Source organism: Dendrobates tinctorius, unplaced genomic scaffold, assembly GCF_039654945.1.
Source record: "Dendrobates tinctorius isolate UK_male_01 unplaced genomic scaffold, ASM3965494v1 ptg000293l, whole genome shotgun sequence".
Lineage (NCBI taxonomy): Eukaryota > Metazoa > Chordata > Amphibia > Anura > Dendrobatidae > Dendrobates > Dendrobates tinctorius.
Window position 1 is genome coordinate 19547825 of NW_027361960.1, and position 24121 is coordinate 19571945.

General features: G+C 43.5%; 1 protein-coding gene across 3 annotated transcripts in view; it reads right to left on the reverse strand.

Annotated features, from left to right (window-relative positions):
* The window catches only part of PACRG (parkin coregulated), a 792905-nt gene that overhangs the window by 563270 nt on the left and 205514 nt on the right, over window positions 1-24121 (reverse strand). For 2 of the 3 annotated variants that reach the window (XM_073560174.1, XM_073560175.1), the window contains exon 2: window positions 20384-20518. The exons of the other annotated variant lie outside the window; for it this stretch is intronic. In XM_073560174.1, coding sequence (XP_073416275.1) covers window positions 20384-20518 — 135 coding nt within the window. The remainder of the gene's footprint in view (window positions 1-20383; window positions 20519-24121) is intronic. 3 annotated transcript variants of the gene reach the window in all.

Consider the following 24121-nt stretch of genomic DNA (forward strand, 5'->3'; position numbering starts at 1 on the left):
AATATATTCAAAGTCATAAAATGACAAAAATACATATAAAGAGGAAAGGAATTTAACCCAAGTAAAGTGCACAAAAAAGTGATAGAGGGAATAAATGCAGGCTATGGGATCATGCAGCAAATACGTAAGCCCCAACACATCAATGGAATAAGTCCATAATAGTCATTATAAGGTGCTAGTGCAGACAAGAGATGCATTAATAAATATAGGAGCAGTGTCACATACCCATAATCAGCCTGTCCACAGTATCACAAACACCCAGCCAGGGGAGGAGGGCGCAAGCATATCCTGGATGGTCCTACAGCCTCTGTTAGGCATCGGATTTCTGTCGCTGCACAGTCAGAATCCCGAACCTTACTTCCGGCGGTCTCCCATTCCTATCCAGCCACAGAGGAGCTTGCTCAGCAAACTCGTTGGTTCCGGCACTCTGCCCAGAACAGCTCCGTGGGTTTGCTTGCTGCTGCCACCTCTGGCACAGCTATGGCAATGCATGCTGCTCAACAGCGAGATTCTCCAGGGACTAAGTCCTCATGTCGGGCCACTGAGCATGCCTGTGGCATGATCTCCCATTGGAAATCGAAGGTCACATGCTCAGGTTCTGCTCGTGTTCGGATTGACCCATCCGAGAAGCCAGGAAGGTCCCGGACGCTCGTGGCTATAAAAGGTTCGCATGGCCTCTCGGCTATGCGCTAGGATAGCCAGTATTTTCTGACTATAAGGAGTGAGTGATGGATGCATGTATGAATGTCTCTGGTTGCTGACTCATTATGAAACCCGTACTCTTGGTACGCATGTGTTGTGCAGCCTAGCCTGCTAGCGCCCAGGCTTAGGTGTAGGTATGACAGAGTTGAGTCAGATATTAGTCACTATCAGTGACTCGGCACGCCTCAGAGCAATTGCTCCGCACACCTTAGCCAGCGTCTATAGCGGCATTCGTGGCAGCGACGCCGCGCACTCAGTGGCCTAGAAGGACTCTAACCCCATGCCTTGGGGTGGAGTTCTGTGGCTGTTTGCTGTGCGCTCTGTGGCCAGGCTCTGTGAGCTAAACAGGCCCCGGCATTCACTTTCAAGCGGCTGTGCGGTTCTGTGAAGTAACAGAATCCGCTCCTTTTCACACTGGGTGACGTAACCCACGTGTGACTGTTTTCACGCCGCTCTTCCCTTCCGCCATTACCTAGCAGCAGTGTACCACCTCTGCACGGTGGACCACGGGCTGCGAACACACTCTCTACTATTTCATAATCTGGTGCGTTCCGCCAGCCCTAACAGCCTCAGGACGCAGTTACCACCATTGGCCACCTATGATTGGCACTACTCTGACTATAAGTGCGCAGCAACATGTACAGTTTATCTTACCATCCCGGACACGAAAAATATTACACACAAAAAGCAACGCCTTTTATTGCACAGGACTCTACCGGGCCTCCATTTAAAGCCTCTTAAAGGTTACCTCTAACCTATTAGCTATCATTACCTGGTACATTTCATATCTTGCAAAGGTTACCATTTATCTACAGCCTACCATTACCCGCATGGAAGCTTATATACGGCTATTCCCTAAACCTGGCTCCCATTCCTCTTGAACCCAAGTAAACCCCATGATTAAGACCCCGGAGGGTCGAAACGTCGGGTGTTTCTATTTTACTGGGTTTTGGACTAATTTTTGTAACTTGGCACTTACCTGTATGTCTAAAATAAAATTCCACTGATGGTTGCAAATTATTGCATTAGAGTGTGTAGTGAATTTTTGCTTCAAACAAAGGCTAGACAGATACCTGTCTGTGACTGTTTAGTGAATCCTGCGCTGCACTTACCAGGGGGTTGGACACGATGACCCTTGAGGTCCCTTCCAAATCTAACATTCTATGATACTATGATACTCAGTGGTCTTACTTAGCCACCCATACAGACGGACATACATTAGACAATATCTTCACCCGTCTCTGCTCCCTATCTAACTTCACAGTCTCCCTATTCCCCTTGTCTGACCACCATTTACTCAATTTCTCATCTCTGTCCTCCTCAAATGTCACCCATGTCCTCCCCCGCAGAAAACTCTTATCAATAACTTCTGTTACCTTCCCTTCTGTTTTTGAACATGCCACAATCATGCAATCATGCCTATTCTCAAAAAGCCATGACTCGACCCAACTGCACTATCTAGCTATCACACCATATCACTGTTCCCATTTGCTTTCAAGCTCCTTGAGCAGCATGTTCACGCTGAATTTAACTCTCACTTCTAAGAGTCCCGTTACACTAAACGACGCACCAGCGATCCCGACAACGATACGACCTAGTCAGGATCGCTGGTGCGTCGCTACATGATCGCTGGTGAGCTGTCAAACAGGAAGACTCACCAGAAATCAGGACCAGCGAGGACACAGGTAACAAAGCGCCCACGGCGCTTAGTTACCCGCTGTTTACCTTGGATGTGAGCTCCCAGCACGTGCACGCTGGTATCCAGGATAAACAGCGGGTAACTAAGTGACGCGCGCACTTAGTTACCCACTAATGCACGGCACGGTGGCTCAGTGGTTAGCGCTGCAGCCTTGCAGCACTGGGGTCCTGGGTTCGAATCCCACCAAGGACAACATCTGCAAGGAGTTTGTATGTTCTCCCCGTGTTTGTGTGGGTTTCCTCCGGGCACTCCGGTTTCCTCCCACATTCTAAAGACATACTGATAGGAAATTTAGATTGTGAGCCCCATTGGGGACAGTGGTGATAATGTGTGCAAACTGTAAAGCGCTGCGGGATATGTTAGCGCTATATAAAAATAAAGATTATTATTTACCGTGGATACCAGCTCCCAGCATCTGCTTACAGGACTGGGAGCTCGCTGATCATTGGTCTCCCGCTGCCACATGCAGCGATGTGTGTTGGCCAGCGGGAGACCAACGATCATAAAATGGCCCAGGACATTCCTGCACAATCAGCGATACCCGGCGGGGGGGGCCAGTTGCTGATGCGTGCCACACACAGCGATCTCGCTAGCGATCTCCCTTAGTGTGAAGTACCCCTAACTTGCTCTTTGACAACCTACAATCTGGCTTCTGATTCCACTCAAACTGTCCTGACCAAAATTACTAACACCTTTTGTAGCCAAAGCTAACAGACAATTTTCTATATTCCTCCTTCTAGAACTGTTCTCTCCCTTCAACACAGTTGACCACTGCCTCCTACTATAGATCCTCTCTTCCTTTGTCGTCAATGACTTGCAGTGTCCTGGATCTCCTCATACCTTTTCAACCGCACATTTAGTCTATCCTACTCCCACATTACCTCCTCATCCCACCCGCTCTCTGTTGGAGTCTCTCAAAACTCTGTTCTAGGATCCATACTCTTCTCCATCTTTATCCTTGGCCTTGGACAACTCAAAGTTCCATGGCTTCCAGTACCACCTACAGGGGAAAAACAGTATTTAGTCAGCCAACAATAGTGCAAGATCACAGAGGCCTTTAATTGACATCATAGGCAGACCACATCTATGAGAGTCAAAATGATAAAACAAATCCAGAAAATCACCTTGTCTGATTTGGCAAGATTAATTTTGCAAATTATGGTTGAAAATAAATATTTGGTCATCTAAAAACATGCAAGATTTCTGGCTCTCACAGACCTGTAACTTCTTTAAGAGGCTCCTCTGTCCTCAACTCATTAAATGTAGTAATGGCACCTGTTTGAACTTGTTATTAATATAAAAGACACCTGTCCACAACCTCAGTCACACTCCAAACTCCAATATGGTGAAGACCAAAGAGCTGTCGAAGAACATTGGTAACAAAATTGTAGCCCTGCACCAGGCTAGGAAGACTGAATCTGCAATAGGGAAGCAGCTTGGTGTGATGAAATCAACTGTTGGAGCAATAAAAAGAAAATGGAAGACATACCAGACCACTGATAATCTCCCTCAATCTGGGGCTCCACGCAAGATCTTACCCCGTGGGGTCAAAATGATCACAAGAACGGTGAGCAAACATCCCAGAACCACATGGGGAGACCTAGTGAATGACCTGCATAGAGCTGGGACCACCGTAACTAAGGCTACCATCAGTAACACACTATGCCGCCAGGGACTCACATCCTGCAGTGCCAGGCGTGTCCCCCTGCTTAAGCCAGTACATGTCTGGGCCCATCTGAAGTTTGCTAGAGAGCATTTGGAATATCCAGAAGAGTATTGTGAGAATGTCATATGGCCTGATGAAACCAAAGTAGAACTGTTTGGTAGAAACAAAACTCGTCATGTTTGGAGAAGACAGAATGTTGATTTGCATCCAAACAACATACCTACTGTGAAGCATGGGGTGGCAACATCATGCTTTGGGGTTGTTTCTCTGCAAAGGGACCAGGACAACTGATCCGTGTACATGAAAAAAAGAATGGAGCCATGTATCGTGAGATTTTGAGTGCAAACCTCCTTCCATCAGCAAGGGCATTGAAGATGAAATGTGGATGGGTCTTTCAGCATGATAATGATCCCAAGCACACCGCTAGGGCAATGAAGGAGTGGCTTCGTAAGAAGCATATGAAGGTCCTGGAGTGGCCTAGCTAGTCTCCAGATCTTAACCTCATAGAAATCCTTTACAGGGATTTGAAAGTCTGTGTTGCCCAGCAACAGGCCCAAAACATCACTGCTCTAGAGGAGATCTGTATGCAGGAATGGGCCAACATACTACCAACAGTGTGTGCCAACCTTGTGAAGACTTACAGAAAACGTTTGACCTATGTGATTGCCAACAAAGGATATATACCAAAATATTGAGATGAACTTTTGTTAATGACCAAATACTTATTTTCCACCATAATTTGCAAAATAAATCTTGCCAAATCAGACAAGATGATTTTCTGGATTTGTTTTCTCATTTTGACTCTCATAGTTGTGGTCTACCTATGATGTCAATTACAGGCCTCTCTCATCGTTTTAAGTGGGAGAGCTTGCACAATTGGTGGCTGACTAAATACTTTTTTCCTCACTGTATATGCCAATGACACTCAGATCTACCTCTGTGGATCCCGGAGTGTCATATTTTCTTTCTCCTTCCGCTTACTCAAGCTCAATGTGGACAAATCTGAACTCATATCTTTTCTCCATCTCACATATCTTCCCTACATGATCTATCACAATAAATGACATCATGGAGTAACCCTTGACTCTGCCCTGGCATTCAAACTGCACATCCAAGCTATCGCCACCTCCTGTTGCCTCTAGCTCAAAAATATTTCAAGAATCCGTCCTTTCCCCTTCCCTTAATCTACTAAAATGATTATGCATACCCTCATCATCTCCCGCCTTGACTATCTGGCCTATCTGTTAACACTCTCGCACCTCTTCAGTCCATCCTTAACACTGCTGTCCGACTAGTTCATCTCTCTCTTCGATACTCCTCCGCTTCTCCCCTTTGCAAATCCCTTCATTGGCTCTGACCTACAAAGCCATCCATAACCTGTCTCCTCCGTACATTTCCAAACTAATCTCCCAATATCTTCCCTCACGTAATCTCCCTTCCTCCCAAGATCTCCTTCTCTCCTACTAGACTTATTCGTTCCTCACCCAATCGCCTCCAAGACTTCTCCCAAATATCCTCTGGAATTCTGTGCTCCAACACATCCAAATTTGAATCCTTCAGACAGAACCTGAAAACTAATCTCTTCAAAAAAGCTTACAGCCTGAAATGACCGCTCTGCCACCTCAACACCACCAGAGGTACTTCAACCCCCCCAGCCTACTGTCTCCTTCCCCATCATCCTGTACAATGTAAGCCTGTAAGGGCAGGGTCCTCTTCCCTCTCTACCAGTCTATCATTGCTAGTTTGTTTATTGTCAATTATATCTGTATGTTGCATGTAACTCCTTTCTGATGTGGAATCATTGATGTTGTATAAATAATAATATTAGTCAACAAAATAATTTTCCCATATTTGCCTTATTTGTTCTATTCCTCATGCACTTGTGTAACATATGATATATTTCTGATTTAATTTAAACATCAAATAAATCCATTTCCTACAGCAGAGAGCACAGAATCCCAGATCACACTGATTTAAATGTGAAAATATAGGAAGGAATTCAGCTTCAAATGAAAACATCAAAACACACATTGATTTCTTTTTATGGACATATTGTCAATTTGATTTGGCTTCCTACCCAACAGACGGTTTATTACTTTGTAGTCCTGCGGTAATATTGGTGGGTGGGAAGAATTAAAGTGATGGAAACAAGCCTCAAACATTTATTAAATTACTAATTGGGCCTGGACCGAGGAGGATTCACCTTCAGGGCAGCTTGAGAAAACTCATCAGCGTCCTGTATGTGATCCTGAGCGGAACTTTCCGAAAAGCAGCAAGCAGCACTTTTAAGACTGATGTCTCAGCTTACGGTTAAAAGATTAAAGTGTAACAAGCTCTGACACTTTTAGATGGCAACCTTTGCAGCCCGGCAAAGAAACCTTCTTCTGCCTGAAACAAATTGATAACAATATCATTTTAGCGTTGTTGCTCTACATCCCACCCTTAACCCCTGCATTGTAAAAGGAGAAAACGGTCAACAATAGATTTTTAACTCAATAGTGTTTTTCTTTTCTCCTGGTTGTCAATCCAGCAAGTTTTGAAGCTTACAGAATCGCTAGTTTTCCCTCGGGTCCATAGTAATGTGAATTGTCTTTATCCAAGTGCCTAACAAATCACTGTCATATAACGGCAGTCGACCTTTCTTTTCAATCTATGCACTTTTCAGGAGTTATAAATCAGTTGACTTTCAAGCTCGATGAGATGGCATATGCCCTGGTTTGAAGAACAGATGGAAGCTTGGGGGAAAATGGTTTCTGCCGGCCTGCTACAAGCAGCACTTCTCCATAAAAGTGAACCATTCGCACTAATTCCCCACATAAATTATACAGGCATGGTGCGTCAGCCCATTCAGCGGAAAATCTTTCAGCGAGCTTTCGGAGGTCATTTAGCAAATTTAAATTAAAGTTATTTCTAATACACGACTGCATTTTCATTCTGTATGTTTCCAAGAGTTTGCAATTTACATCAAATAAAAAGACGTCTTTAATTGTGTCTGGATCCCAAAAAGGAGAGCAATAAATTACATGCTGCACTATTCAAGATTTCGAAAAAATTTGCGATAAGCCCGAGCTATTAATTGATGACAGGGAAATTTGCAATTCTATTGTGTCAGCTTCACAGTGTAGGAGGTAGGAAGCTTCTCACTGTCTTTCTCAGTCCTTTTTTACAATAGCATGAAAATATATCTGTATATACATATGAGCCTATTATGTAAGGAACGGTACAGCAGAATTTGCTCGGTTCAGGTTAAGACAGAAGTATAGAAGTGGAAAAAAGGCTTATATTCGGACTATAGAATTTAGCGGCAGATCTTATTTTATTCATGCTATCGAATGCTGTATTTAAGGGGTTGTCTAATACAGATAAGCGGTGACGCTGAAATACAAAAAAAATAAATACAAAAATAAAATTAATTAAAAGGTCTCCTGGCTTTCTCTGCAATAGCCCAGCTTTAAGCCTCCAACACAGCTGTTTCTGTTTCTATTAATTACTGTAATAAACTATATATGAAAGTGATGATTAGTACCACTTGTCTGGTATAATTGGTTACTGATACACCCAATTAGAATCCTACAAACTCCCTGTCTTGGTGTAAATACATCTAGAAGAATTAATGCTGTTTTAAAGGCAATGGGTGGGCACACCAAATATTGATTTTATTTAGATTTTTCTTTTGTTCTCTAACTTTGCATTTTGTTAGTTGATAAAAAAAGATTATTTTTCCTTCTATTTTTGAAAGCGTCTTTCTGCCTAAAAGTTTTGGAAAGAACTGTACAGGAGCGGACACATGACAGCAGAGGGTCACTGTGCAAGAACAATATATGGGCCCTTTGCAGTCCAATAGCTCATCATAATGCACAATTCCACCAGCTTTGTAGGTGGAAATGGGTGCCATTAACTACCGGATCCCTGTACGTCTGCCCAATGGTATGTCCACTCACGGCACATACTCATATATATATATATATGAGTATGTATGTCAGTGTCCAGCTAAAGGTTTGAGGTTTGGACCGTGAAGATGGCGGTTAGGTCGCCGAAACGCGTAGTCCCATTTGCGTTTATTTCTGCCATGCACTCTGGTTCCTGATCCTTGTGGGTCGTCTTTTTAACCTTATTGAAGAAATAAAGAAAAGCATCATTTTACTCCAATCCTGGTTTGCTGAGTTCTTGCTGGATTTCCTTTTTGTTCTCCTATATATATATATATATATATATATATATATATATATATATATATATATACACAGTATATATACACAAATATACAGTGGGGAAAATAAGAATTTCATACAATTCCAATTTTGCAAGTTTCCCCACCTACAAAGAATGGAGAGGTCTGTAATTTTTATTGTAGGTACACTTCACCTGTGACAGACAGGATCTAAAAATAAAAGACAAACAAAAAAAAAATTGTGCTTTTTAAATAATCAAATTGCATTATATTGCATGAAATAAGTATTTGATCACCCAAAAACCAGCAACAATTCTTGCTCTCACAGACCTGTTAGTTTTTCTTTAAGATGCCCTCCTACTCTGCACTCATTACCTGTATTAACTGCACATGTTTGAATTTGCTACCTGAATAAAATACAACTGTCCACACACTCAATCATTCACACTCCAACCTCTTCACCATGGCCAAGACCAAAAAGCTGTTTAAGGACATCAGGGACAAAATTGTAGACCTGTACAGGGCTGGGATGGGCTACAGGCCAATAGGCAAGCAGCTTGGTGAGAAGGCAACAACTTTTGGCCATATTATTAGAAAATGGAAGAAACACAAGATGACTGTCAATCTTCCTCGGTCTGGGGCTCAATGCAAGATCTCTCCTCATGGGGTAAGGATGATTCTGAGAAAGGTCAGGAATCAGCCCAGAACTATATAGGAGGACCTGGTCAAAGACCTGAAGAGTGCTGGAACCCCGTCTCAAACATTGCTGTTAGTAACACACTATGCCGTCATGGATTAAAATCCTGCAGGGCACACAAGATCCCCCTGCTAATGCCAGCACATGTCCAGGCCCATTTGAAGTTCGCCAATGACCATTTGGATGATCCAGTGGAGGCATGGGAGAAGACTGTGTGGTCAGATGAGATCAAAATAGAACTTTTTAGTATCAACTCCATTCGCTATGTTTGGAGGAAGAAGAAGGATGAGTAACACCCCAAGAATACCATTCCAACTGTGAAGCACGGTGGGGGAAATATACTTTGAGGGTGCTTTTCAGCAAAGGGGAAAGAATGAATGAACCATATTAAAGGGAGGATGGATGGGGTCATGTATTATGAAATTTTGTCCAACAACCACTTTCCCTCAGTAAGAGAATTGAAGATGGGTCGTGATTGGGTCTTCTAGCATGACAATGACCCAAAAACACACAGCCAGGGCAACTAAGGAGTGGTTCTGTGAGAAGAATTTCAAGGTCCTGGAGTGGCCTAGCCAGTCTCCAGACCTGAACCCAATAGAAACTTTTTAGAGGGAGATAAAACTCAATGTTGCCCAGCGACAGCCCTGAAACCTGAAATACAGTGGGTATGGAAAATATTCAGACACCTTTAAATTTTTCAATCTTTGTTTCATTGCAACCATTCTCATTAAAGTACACTCAGCACCCCATCTTGACTGAAAACAAAAACAGAAATGTAGAAATTTTTGCAAATTTATTAAAAAAAGAAAAACTGAAATATCACATGATCATAAGTATTCAGACCCTTTGCTCAGACACTCATATTTAAGTCACATGCTGTCCATTTCCTTGTCATCCTTCTTGAGATGGTTCTACTCTTTCATTCGAGTCTGGCTGTTTAAGTAAACTGATTTGCAAAGGCACACACCTTGGAGAAGTTGGCAAAGTTCACACATCGGCTGCTGCAATGGCTGCAATTCCACCTTCCACCAAGGTGCTTTTTCCTCTGTGGGAATAGGTGATAGTCCGAGGGAGCCAAATCAGGGGAATACGGTGGGTGCTGAAGCAGTTGGAAACCACAGGAGTGAATTGCAGCAGCCGATGTGTGAACTTTGCCAACTTCTCCATTTCCATATTTCAGCCTTGCGACCCAACTTTAAAAAGCTGTAACGGAAACAAAAAAAATCAAAATAAATCCAGATTGCTCATGCGACCATTCAACTAACTAAATAACAAATTGCATTGCAAAACAAGACCATGCAGAAAAGATTTCATTGGTGGGCCTCGAACTTTTCAGGCGCCCCTCGTATGAGGATATTATTAAGTCTTCCAACAATGACCGCTGCAAAAATCCACAATATTTCATAATCTATCACCTCAGAAATCCCATACACGCACATATAGACATATTAGATTTATTTAGTCTCCTTTGCTGTCTTACTTTCAACAGAAATCCCAGATATTCCATATTACAGTACTTTTAGGCGTCATGCTGTGCTTTTCGTATCTCTTCACGCAATTGATATATCAGGGGAAATATGCTTCTAAGCAATTATGGAAAATACAACTTGGTTTGTTGCGAGGGAAAAAAATAGCTGCATAATCATCCTTTCAACGTTGCTGGAAGGGTTTAGATTACATCCAACACTTGTGTGTAAAACACTTTTCATTACTCACTGCTCCATCCCTCCATGCAGGTTGCTTAATGAACTCCTAAAGCCTTGCTTGAGAGGTTTCCTACAAAATATAGCACCTTCGGCATGTGTAAAAAATCCATCCTCATTGAAAGCATCACTATCTGCAATATTCCTTAAACGCTTCCCTTCAGCAGGATGTAGTTAGACTACTAAACGTACTGGTTGGGAAGGGCGCTAATCAGATGTACTGCTCCAGCACCTCCAGTCCAGCTCTGACGGCCACCAGATCAGTGTTTCTTCAGGCCATTATATCAACAGTGGGAAGATTAAGAATTGTTTATTTCTAAATATTTTTGCGATTGATGATAACATGACCACACACATGGAAAGGATGATAGTGACGGTATGGTGCGAGTGTTGTGTGCTCACAGGTGTAATCAGCCTCTTAGCACAGGATATAGTGTAATTACATGCAATGTATGTGCTCACACGCCGATAGGAGATGACATCCGCTGTGCATCCCAGAACAATGCCGCGGCGCTGACGCACTTCTGATAACGTGGATATTAGCGCTGTGAAAGGTCTTGGGAAAATGTACATATTATACTGCAGAAATGAAGAGTGCCTTAATAACTGCACTTAGGCAGTGGGGCTATAAATTGTAGCAGTTTATTTCGCTGCATATTATTCAGTCCGTTAAGTGTACTGGGAGCAGCGAGTCTGCCATGGCTCCAGACCAAAGAAGTATTTATGCAAAGGTAAGTGTAGCTGATCACTGTAATTGGTACATTGCATAATATATATAATATTGTGACTTAAAGGGAATCTGTCACCAGGTTTTTGCTACCTCATCTGGGAGCAGCATAATGTAGGGGCAGAGACCCTGATTCTAGCAAAATATTCCTTACTAGGCTGCTTGCTACAGTTTTTTTGAAATCACAGTTTTAACGACTGGAGATCTACCAGTACTCTGAATACTTAGCTCCATATAACCCCACCCACCACACTGATTGGCAGCTTTCTGTGTATAGGTAAATCACTAGTGATGAGTGAGTAAACTCGTTTCTCGAGATTTCCCGAGCATGCTTGGGTGTCCTCCGAGCATTTTGGTGTGCTTGGAAATTTAGTTTGTGTTGCCGTAGCTGCATGATTTGTGACTGCTAGACAGCGTGACTACATGTGCGGATTACTTGATTTTTAGGAAATCCCCACATGTATTCAGGCTGTCCAGCAGCCGCAAATCATGCAGCTACGGTGACAGAAACTAAATATCCGAGCACGCCAAAATATTCAGAGGACACCCGAGCATGCTTGGGAAAACCCAAGTAACGAGTATACTCATCACTACTAATCACTATGAAGGACTAGTCATAAAATCACTGTTTTAACAGCAGGACATTTTTTTAAAAACAGCAAGCAGAGCAGTAAGTGATCACTGGAATCAGGGTCTCTGTCCCTACATTATACTACAAAGATTAGGTTTCAAAAACATGATGCCAGATGAAATACAGCCTTTAGGCTGGTTTCACATTAGCGTTGAAACAACGCTGCGCACTGCGTCGGTAAGCCCCGCCCCGATCCGGCTCCCTGCCCGCCCCATCCGGGATCACCGCCTACTATCGCATTTGCACGCATGCGATCGGCGCACCCTATCCTTAGCATAGGGTGCGCAGATCATGCGCTGCCAGTGTGAAAGTAGCGTGCTGCGCACTTTTGACGGTGCGCCGTGCGCGCCGAAATGCAACATGCAGCATGCGTGCAAATGCGATAGTAGGCGGTGATCCCGGATGGGGCGGGCAGGGAGCCGGATCGGGGCGGGGCTTACCGACGCAGTGCGCAGCATTGTTTCAACGCTAATGTGAAACCAGCCTTAGTAAGTTAATATATAGAAAAGATACTAAAGTCAATCCTCACCGCCAATCTGCTCAAATTGTCATTATGGACACAACTGTTATTCATTACAATTCTAATAGATCCAGAAAGTAAAATATTAGCGATGATGACGATAGTGGCACATATATATTGAGGATGATCTCTTGTTCATTATAGGAGATTTCTTAAATATGACTACACTACCACGGTATCGAGATTATATCTCATATCAGCATTTCAGAAGAAACCTGATTAAATGTTGATACAACTTTTCGTGCAATAAGAAGGGACCAACCAAAAGTAAGATTTTGTCTAAATCTTGGTGATTTCAGTGGTTAAAATAATTATCATTTTTTACGTTTCTATCTAAAAGGGATCGCAAATATCGGATTTTTAATGTATTAATATATTTTAACAGTGGTTGGATGCAGAGATCCAATTATCTGGGATATACATAAATAGACATACTATACAAAACATCCTGACTACCTGCAGCAACCCATTAGAGCGAGCTTAGGACCTGACTGCAGTGAGTACCCATGCTCCCTCTAGTGGCAGCTACAGGTAGGTAGCATATTACATTTTTCTGCTACGTCTATGTACTAGATTTGGAGTTCTGTATGACAACATGGAGTTGCAGCCTCTATTATCTTATATTAAAAAAAATATTTTGAACTTAAAATTGGCAAGATGATAAAAAGTGAATGTAACAACCCTGCTGGCATCACTGCATGGCCTCCCATCCCCCCGCACACCAACTTACTTTCGGCTTCAAGTCATGCTGTGAATTCTGTCTGTTGCCATCTCTGTGCCTCTGCTCTCCATGTTTCCTGACTGTGTGTATAGGGGGGCGGCGCCTGAACTCTCTGGTTCTTATGCAGTCAGGGTGCACCTGTGTAATATGTCCCTTACCAATCACCTAGAGCCCTTGACTATTTAGTTTCGCCACATTCACTGACCTTTGCCTAAGCAATGTCTAATCTCAGTTAGTATCTTGCTGCTGAGGAAGCCAGACCCTGTTCTGTGTATTTCCTCCTTCTCTGGAGGAATACTTCTTGTCTTGCCTTGTACCTTGTCTGCCTGCCAGGAGGCTGAATATCCTGGCCCTTGAGTCTTGGTTCCAGTACCTTGTCTGTGCTCTGTTGTACCTTAGTCTCCCTTTCTCCTTGTCCGTGGCTTCCTTCCTTGCTGTATCTTTCCTTGTGCCCTCCCTGTCTGTGAATCTGCACCCTTGCAGCTCTATCTGTGAATCTGCACCCTTGCAGCTCTATCTGTGAATCTGAACCCTTGCAGCTCTATCTGTGAATCTGCACCCTTGCAGCTCTATCTGTGAATCTGCACCCTTGCAGCTCTATCTGTGAATCTGCACCCTTGCAGCTCTATCTGTGAATCTGCACCCTTGCAGCTCTGTCTGTAAATCTGCACCCTTGCAGCTCTGTCTGTGAATCTGTACCCTTGCAGCTCTGTCTGTGAATCTGCACCCTTGCAGCTCTGTCTGTGAATCTGCACCCTTGCAGCTCTGTCTGTGAATCTGCACCCTTGCTGCTCTGTCTGTGAATCTGCACCCTTGCTGCTCTGTCTGTGAATCTACACCCTTGCTGCTCTGTCTGTGAATCTGCACCCTTGCAGCTCTGTCTGTGAATCTGCACCCTTGCAGCTCTGTCTGTGAATCTGCACCCTTGCAGCTCTGTCTGTGAACCTGCACCCTTGCAGCTCTATCTGTGAATCTGCACCATTGCAGCTCTGTCTGTGAATCGGCTCTCTAGCCGCTCTGCCTGCACGGCTCTCTAGCCGCTCTGCCTGCACGCCTCTCTAGCCGCTCTGCCTGCACGCCTCTCTAGCCGCTCTGCCTGCACGGCTCTCTAGCCGCTCTGCCTGCACGGCTCTCTAGCCGCTCTGCCTGCCCCGCACTCCTGTGGCTCTGCCTACTCCACACTCCTGCCTATATCCATACCTGCACCTCCTGTGTGAACAGGTCCAAATCCTGTTCCAACATACACCACTCCCTCCTGCCTGCACCTGCTGTGTGAACAGGTCCCTACCTGCCCCTTCTCATACCACGCCAGTCTGTCCTGTGTCTCCAAGCCGTGCCCGCTTGTCCTGTGTCTCCAAGCCGTGCCCGCCTGTCCTGTGTCTCCAAGCCGTGCCCACCTGTCCTGTGTCTCCAAGCCGTGCCCGCCTGTCCTGTGTCTCCAAGCCGTGCCCGCCTGTCCTGTGTCTCCAAGCCATGCCCGCCTGGCCTGTGTCTCCAAGCCGTGCCCGCCTGTCCTGTGTCTCCAAGCCGTGCCCGCCTGTCCTGTGTCTCCAAGCCATGCCCGCCTGGCCTGTGTCTCAGCCTGCTTGTCACTCGCACCTGTCCAGGTGTCCTGTTCCTGAGTGGGATCAGCAACCACAGCCAGACACCACCCTGGAGTGGCACCCGGCAGCTACCTGCCGCACAAGCCTGACCTCACTATCAGAGGGTCCAGTGAAGACCGAGGTAGCTGCCGTAGTTACGCCCCTTCCAGGGTAGTTTGGTTTGTGGCACAGTGGGGCCACAACCCCCTGGCTCGCGCCACTCAGTCAAGGCACGAGCGTGACAGTGAAGATTAGTGATGAGCGAGTATACTCGTTTATCGGGTTTTCCCAAGCATGCTCGGGTGATCTCTGAGTATTATGTCATGCTCGGAGATTTAGTTTTCCTCGTCTCAGCTGCATGATTTGCGACTTGTATACAGGCTGCATACATGTGGGAATTCCCTAACAATCAGGCATTCCACACATGTATTCAGGCTGTCCAGCAGCCACAAATCATGCAGCTGAGACGAGGAAAAATAAATCTCTGAGCATGCCAAAATACTCAGAGGACACCCAAGCAGCGAGTATACTCGCTCATCACTAGTGAAGATTCCTTTTAAAGGGTACCTGTCACTTGATTCATGCTAGCCAAACTATGGGCAGTATGACTCAGAGCTGGCAGCTAGCTAAGGTGTTATCAGCGCACGCTCCTGTGCTAACCGAGTGACTTCTGCGTGCTCGAATACTATGTTTGAGTCCCACCCCTGCATGTCTCGCGGCTGTCGAACAGCCATGAAAAATGCAGCCATGGGAATTCGAGCATAGCATTTAGCATGCTGAAGACACTCGGTTATAACTCGAGCGTGCTCAGATAACACCTTATCCGGGCACGTTTGCTCATCACTACTGGCTGCATGATGAACGACAAGCCCTGTCCATTTGACCAATTACGGCATATTTCTTCTCCAGTGGCCACAACAGAGAAAAAGTATGGCTGACATAAAGATCTCTAGGCAATATCAGGTATTTATTACTGAAGGAGTGGGAAGCTGGACTCATGTTGATGAATTAATTGCAGCTTCTACCTAAAAAGGATACCCTAAATCAATAAAACTGCAGTTTAAACAGTCACTTTCTTTCTAACAAACTTTGCAGAACTTAATAGTACAAGTGAATATGAGAGACTTTCTCATATCTTATGAGGGAAACTTGCTTGTTTCTCCACTTAAGAGCCACTTCTTCTCCCCATGACTGCTGAACGTGTCACCCACTCTGAAAAAAATTCAATTCCATCTTGGCCAAAGCAAGACTAATTGCAATCCCCATTGAAGTTTTATCCATCCAGGCTGAAAACCATGAGACAATGAGGTGCTGAGTTCGCAGATACAGTCATGAGCGGTGACGTCATAGAGGTTAATGCTGGTCACCGAAGGTGTGTTCCCAGGCTTACTTCACTGTGAGTGGCCCGATGAACTGCGGTGACCTCACGGTGTTCGCGGTGATCTCACTGAAATCACTGCAGTTCATCAGGCAGTTCAAAGTGAACTGCACTCACAGCAGCTCATTGTGTCCTGCTTTTCAGAGGGAATGGTCGCATCATGGCACTGTTCATATTGAAAATCAGATGTCAGACAGTATGGATTATCTTCACATCAGACAGGTGAGCAAAATGGTTGTTTATTATTTTTGTTTTTTACAGGAGACATGGGCTTCCATGGATTGGGTGTAAATGTGAGTATAACTGTGTTTATTTTTAAATAACTGTAAAAAACAGGGTGTTTTGTTTTAATTCAAATAAAGGATTTTATTTTTGCTGTGTGTTTATTTCAATACTTACTATGGGGTTAGTAATGGGCGGTATCTTATAGACGCTTTTCCATTACTAACCCCTGGGCTTGATGTCACCTGACAATACAAAGGTGACATCGACCCCAACACTATTACGCCACCGCCTGGTTATGAAAATTGTGTGGGAGCCCACATCTTTTTTCTTATTTAATTCTTTATTTTACACAGGAGGGACACAGCGGGTGCTGATTACAACTCCCATCATTGCCTCCTGGTTGTACTGATCTCAGCACTACCAAGAGATAATGATGAGAGCTGCCCTCAGAAGCCGGCACCTCGGAACAACGCAAGCTGTACTGCTTCTTTCCAGGCGCCGGTACGTATCACGCAAGACACATGATATCATCCATGTGTCATCAGTGTGTATGTGTGCGGCCCGCACACGGCACAGTCCATGTGAAAAACCTGACATGTGCGCTCCACCATTGAATACAATGGGTGTGTGTCAGTATTTGCAGCTCTTAAAAATGTATGGCATACGGATACATAAAAACGGACGTTTGAAGGGCGCCTTACGATGCATCTTCAAATAACTTCTATAAAGAAGAGAGAGGACCAAGGAAAGAAGACTAGCAAACACAGAAACCTGAAAAATAATCTGTTTCCAGGTTTTTGCTAATAACTGAGAGTAGCATGATGTATCACTTACTGGGCTGCTTGCCGCATAGTTTTGCTTCTGAGAGTAGCATGACGTAGGGACAGAGACTCTGATTCCAGCAATGTGTCACTTACTGAGCTTCTTTCTTATATTTATTATAAAATCACTGTTTTCTCTGCTGTAGATTTACCAATTCTCTGAATGCTGAGCTCTGTATAAACCTGCTTATGCCACTGTGATTGGCAGCTTTCTGTGCGCACTGTCCATAGGCAGAAAGTTGCCAATCAGTGGTGGTTGCAGAACTGTACATGTACATGGTGAATTACATGGTAGAAGGCTTACTAGTTCTCAAGCAATAATTTCCTGCTGATAAATCTGTGATTTAATCAAAACTACATAAACCAGTCCAGTAAGTGATACATCATTGGAATCTCTGCCTCTACATAAAGCTGCTCTCAGATTAGATGGCAAAAACCTTAACAATCCTACCAAAACGGAACAAATCTGTAGTAGAAGGAGATCACTAAACATTATTTTTCCTTCCTATAACCAAGTGCCCTATTATTAGGATTAAAACGACAAGTAAGTGAAATGCTATACAGTAAAGGCCATAGGCATGGATATGAGTCATGACGCGTAATGGAAAGAATGATATTCATATATCTGAACCATTTCTATTCCGAGCAGGCATACCTAGCAAATATATCTAGATCGGCAATTGTTTTTCATGTATTAGGAATAGTATAATCAGCAGATAAATCTCTGAGAATACCACACTGTGCTGGATTCAGCTCGGGGACATAGGAGCGCTATGATCTGCTTAGCTTTCCTATTCACAAACAACCATATCAGCCATTATCGTTGTACAGATACATAATCTGCTTAGGTTCAGATCACAAGCTGTCAAATGAAGGACATAATATTAGGACTTGAAATTTCCGAACTAAACTTTAGAATAATTTCCTTCCAGTCGGGTTTACTCAGACAAAAAAAAATACTATTTGCTCTGTATAAATAAAATCTGCAGCTCTTCTTACTGTATTTTACAATGCATAGCTGGATATCTTATTAAATACAGTTTATCAAACCAGCCACATTTCTTAAAGATGTTATTTTTCTCGCCAGCAGGAGAATACATGTAATATCAGTTGTCTATCAATTCCATTCTGCTATTTAGTCTGATGAAAAAAAGAAGCAATCACAGGTCTCAGTGAGTGGTTGCAACCTTGCTTGTCCTCACACTCAGCAAGTGTCTACACCCTTGCTTGTCCTCACACTCACTGAGTGCCTACAACCTTGCTTGTCCTCACACTGAGTGAGTGGCTACAACCTTGCTTGTCCTCACACTCAGCAAGAGTCTATAACCTTGCTTGTCCTCACACTTACTGAGTGACTACAACCTTACTTGTCCTCACACTTAGTGAGTGGCTACAACCTTGCTTTTCCTCACACTGAGTGGCTATAACCTTGCTTTTCCTCACACTGAGTGGCTATAACCTTACTTGTCCTCACACTGAGTGAGTGGCTACAACCTTGCTTGTCCTCACACTCAGCAAGTGTCTACAACCTTGCTTGTCCTCACACTCACTGAGTGGCTACAACCTTGCTTGTCCTCACACTCACTGAGTAGCTACAACCTTACTTGTCCTCGCACTCAGTGAGTGGCTACATCCTTGCTTTTCCTCACACTGAGTGAGTAGCTACAACCTTGCTTTTCCTCACACTGAGTGAGTGGCTACAACCTTGCTTGTCCTCGCACTCAGTGAGTGGCTAAAACCTTGCTTGTCCTCACACTCACTGAGTGGCCACAACCTTGCTTTTCCTCTCACTCAGTGAGTGGCTACAACCTTACTTGCCCTCGCACTCAGTGAGTGGCTACAATCTTGCTTATCCTCACACTCCGTGAGTGGCTACAACTTTGGTTGTCTTCACACTCAGTGAATGGCTAAACAGATGCCTGTCCCCACACTCAGTGAGTGGCTACAACCTTGCTTGTCCTCGCACTCAGCGAGTGGCTACAACCTTGCTTGTCCTCACACTCCGTTAGTGGCTACAACCTTGCTTGAACTCACCCTCCGTTTATGGCTACAACCTTGCTTGCTCTCACACTCCGTGAGTGGCTACAACCTTGCTTGTCCTCACACTCCATGAGTGGCTACACCCTTGCTTGTCCTTGCACTCAGTGAGTTGCTACAACCTTGATTCTTCTCACACTCAACGGGTGGCCACATTGTAGAGTTGCTATCCTTGGCTGTTACTAGCATTTGACTTTAAGACGCTGGGTTCCATCTGTCTTGCTGGAATGCTCAAACAATAATTTCTCACTTATTTTGCCCTCATGAATTTATGATTCTGACCAGGAGAAATAAAGGAGGAAGAAAAGATTCCGGGAATACACATAATTAAATGGCCGGGGCTGGGAAAAGATCAGTATTCGTTCTCTCAAATTAAATTTAAAAGCTTGCCCTGGTGAGTTAAAGAGATTGGCAAGTTTTTACAAATAACATCAGTGGGCCGTTCGGAGACAGCAGCCCAGCCGTATTGGAATGGAGTCATTAGGCAATACATTTATTTTGAAGCCAATTAACCTTTTGTCAGCGAAATGTCGGTGCTGTAATGATTTCAGCAGTGGAGGTCAGCCTCTAACAGAGGCATGTATGACAGCGATTACGTTGCTTGACATATGCTGCAGACTAAAAGCACAGTCTCGGAATAAGAATCTGCCGTGGTTTATATTCTGCTCCGCGTTTCCTAGGGAGCAGCCAATTCTGACCTATCCATTTAGGTAATTAAAGCTTCCATTTGGAAGTGTCCTGCAGGAAGGTGAAATTTGGGGGAGATAAATGGCTACAGCTAGCAATATGCAATCACTTGATGGACTGTCTGAAGGAGCCAGGGTTGCCAGGTCCTCATAAAAATAGAGATGAATTGATGTAGGAGATAATTCTCACAGGCAAAGAGGCTCTGTCATCGTCCTCTCTTCCAGACGATAATTTCATTGTTAGGCAAGGTGGACGGTCGGCTCGGGGGGCTGCCTTTGAACAGCTTCCATCAAAAAAAACTTTCATTTGTAAAGAAATGTCTCCGGTTTATTTACTTAGAAGCCAACGTTGTTTGGCGCCAGAACTTGTCCCCTCAATCGGCACAGCTGGCAGTCACAGCTGTGCCCGCACTTACCTTCCAGGCGATTTTGTTTCCTTTTGTATCATGTTCAAGGGCAATTGGGAAGTCTCCTCGCTCATAAAACTTGCGAAAAGCCGTGGGCCTTGCAGGTCGTTCCTTGAATGCTCCTGCTGCAGGGGGGCCTCTCACCTACAAAGTAATGCATATATCAGTGAGATCCCCGCCTGTCCCATTCATCATACTTATACATATATTTAATTCTACAGCGCACAGCATTTGGGGAAGATGAAAGTGAACTCTGCATGGTAATGCTTCTTCTACGGAGATTTGCGAAAAGCAATTCCTTAATGTATGTCCATAATCTGATACACAATGTCCTCCATATATTGATCATGACAAAACGCTATATAATTAGTGAATACTTATTTAGTCATATATGTAATGATTTCCATCATAACTTCTACAGGAAATGAAAAGCTTCAAACTCAATGAGTAATGGACAATATTACAGATTTGTCACGCACATGATGTAGGGCTATGTGTAGTCATTGAGGTTCTTCCCCATACACAAGCTTCCCGTGTGTAATCACTTATGCCATTAATATAAGTTAGTGGGGTCACATTCATTCTGGATACATTCACACAAACCAGTAATTAAGCATTAGGGCTTTAGCGGATGACATTATTGTAGGTCCAGGTGCGACACTGGTCAATGTTATTCTATGGGGCTGTGCACATGTCCAATTTTTACCATGGACAGAGTCTATAGGAGGAAATCATTGCAGTATGCATGATTTACATCCGATATTCAGATCACACTCGGCCATGCATATCAATGAGTCTGTGGAAAACATCGGACTGCACTCGGATGTCATCTGGCAGAATGGAGAAGACAGAGAATTTTTTCTTCACAGTATTTTATTTATTCATTTTACTCAGTTATATAGCGCCATTAATTCCACAGCGCTTTACAGACATTACCATCACTGTCCCCGATGGGGCTCACAATCTAAATTCCCTGTCAGTATGTCTTTGGAGTGTTTTGGATGAAACCAGAGAACCCAGAGAAAACACATGCAAGATCAAATAAAACATACCACCTCCTTGCACATGTTGTCCTTGGTGGGATTTGAACCCAAGGCTGCAGTGCTAACCATTAAGCACCATGCTGCTCACAGATGGACAATAATCCAAAATATACTGCAAACGCAACCCAGGAGTTTTTATGGTAAAGAAGGGGAATATTCTGCAATGGCTGAGTCGATCACCAGATCACAAACCCATTTCACATGCTTAACACAAAACTTAAGGCAGAAAGCTCACAAACTTAGCAACAAGTGAAGTTGGCAGCAGTAAAGGCAAAGCATCACAAATGAGGAAATCCAGAGTTTGATGACGTCCATGGCTTTCATTCTTGAGGAAGTCATTGTCTGCAAAGAATTCCATACACAGTGTTAGGGTATGTGCACACGCTGCAGATTAGCCTGCGGAATTTTCTGCAGAGAATCTGCATCTCTTGGTAGAAAAATGCAGGGCAAAACGCTTGCGGAATTGATGCGGATATATTGCGTTTTTGCTGTGCGGATTTGTTTGGTGTTACTGGGAATGGAGAGAGAGAGAGAGATGAATATATATATATATATATATATATATATATATGCCAGACTAAAAACGCTGCTGCGGATCCGCAAAAAGAATTGACATGCTGCGGAAAAAAACAGCTGCAAATCTGTGCGGATTTTTCCGCAGCATGTGCACAACATTGCGGATTTGATGCATTTCCGCGCGTCCAAAAACATTGCGGATCTATATCAAAATCCGCAACGTGTGCACATACCCTTAGAAATGGACATTTTATTTATGGTAAAGTTAATTTGTCCAATTACTTTTGAGCCCCTGAAATGAGGACACTGTAGAAAAATAGTTGCAATTCCTAAACATTTCACAAGATAATTTTGTTCAACCCCCTTAAAGTAAACCTGAAAGTCTACACTTCAATTGCATCTCACTTGTTTCATTTTAAATCAACAAAAGTGGCCTGCAGAGCTGAAATCACGAAGATTCTGTCACTGTACAACTATTTCTGGACCTAACTGTATGTTGCATTACTACAGCATTACAGCATATGGTGTAATGGGTGGTCTCCTATGACGCCAGGCCACAAATTCCACTTCATAGGAGAACCAAGATGGTAGTAACAAGGGCCTTAAGTAGGCCTCCGGCTGCCATAGTAATACATTTATTTTGCTGCAATTGCATTGCAGGGCCTGATGGCAGCGGATGCAGGCCCAAACAGTACGTTTAAATGCCGGTGTCAGGAAATGATGGTGAACATTTAAATGTATAACCATCAGTGCTTGGAGGAAGCTCTGGACACTACTGTTACCAGCAGATGCAGGCAGTGTAACATACCAACAAAGTGCGCTGCATGAGGACAAACCATACACCCTTTACGCCACTTGTGATGAACATACTATACATTATAGGTCTTTAAGGGGTTGGTTAATCAGACTTAAAGGGGTTTTCCCACAAACAAAGTACAATTTAAGCAATAGATCTTGGAATAATAATAACTTTCACAATTGGATGTGTTTAAATAAAATGTTCCTGTGCTGAGATAATCTTATAAATGTGCCCCTGCTGTGTACTGTGTAATGGCGTTGTCTGACCATACAGGAACATGGTCTGATCATGCCGCAGCTCCTGGGCAGGGGAAGAAGCAAAAGAGAGTATACAGACAGGACAGCATGGGATCACAGCTGATTCTTTCTTTGAGGTAATACATGTATAAAAACAGGCAGGGAAATGTTTTACCTCATAGAAATAATCAGCAGCGATTCCATTCTGTCCTCTCTGTATACTTCCTCCCCTGCCCAGGAGCTGCAGTATGATCAGACCATGTTCCTGCATGGTCAGACACAGGCATTACACAGTGCACAGCAGGAACACATGTATAAGATTATCTCAACATAGGAATATTTTATTTATGCATCCAATTGTGGAAATTATTATATTATTGTATTGATTAAAATCAACTTTAAAATGAACTTTGTTGGTGAAAAAACCCCTTTAACAATCGGTATTCTCAAAGGTTCTGGCATAATATATACGTAAAGATCAAGAGTATAAAAACGCACACATGTATATAAATTGACAGCATCAACATATTTTCTATGATTTGATATTTTTCCTAGTAATACTTGAGAAGTGAAACTGTCCATCATTGCAGCCCCCACTCTCAATTTAATAGACCTTTAATTTCATTAGGAAAAGTACAAGTCAAAAGCAATCTTATTGTTTGACCTCTTCCGATTCATTAATGCAGCCACTTTCTGAGATTTAACCAATGACAGGGAAAATGGCATGGCTAATACTTATGACAATCATAATGGAATGGAACTTTGGCGAAGCAGAAAGCAATAACGCTAATGGAACTTTTTACTGCAGGCCTCCTTAAAAATGCAAATATTCACTATGCACAAAAGCCTCAAAAACTCTTTTGTTATAGTCTTATTCTTACATATATCTGAGTTTACATGTGAATAAAGGATATGTCATGTCTCTGGGGCAAATGATATCATAGACTAATGTATACAATATGGCCCACATTTACTAATGCTAATAGCTAAGCCCCATAATCTTAGACTAAACAGCACTTTTCAGCCATTCAAATAAATGCTGCAAAAACCGAAGTTAAAAACACATCAAAAATGTGTATATTGTATGTGGTGTTGTATGCAGTGTTGTTCGTGCCACAATGCTGCACTGCAATGTTTGTACATACCCTTAGTG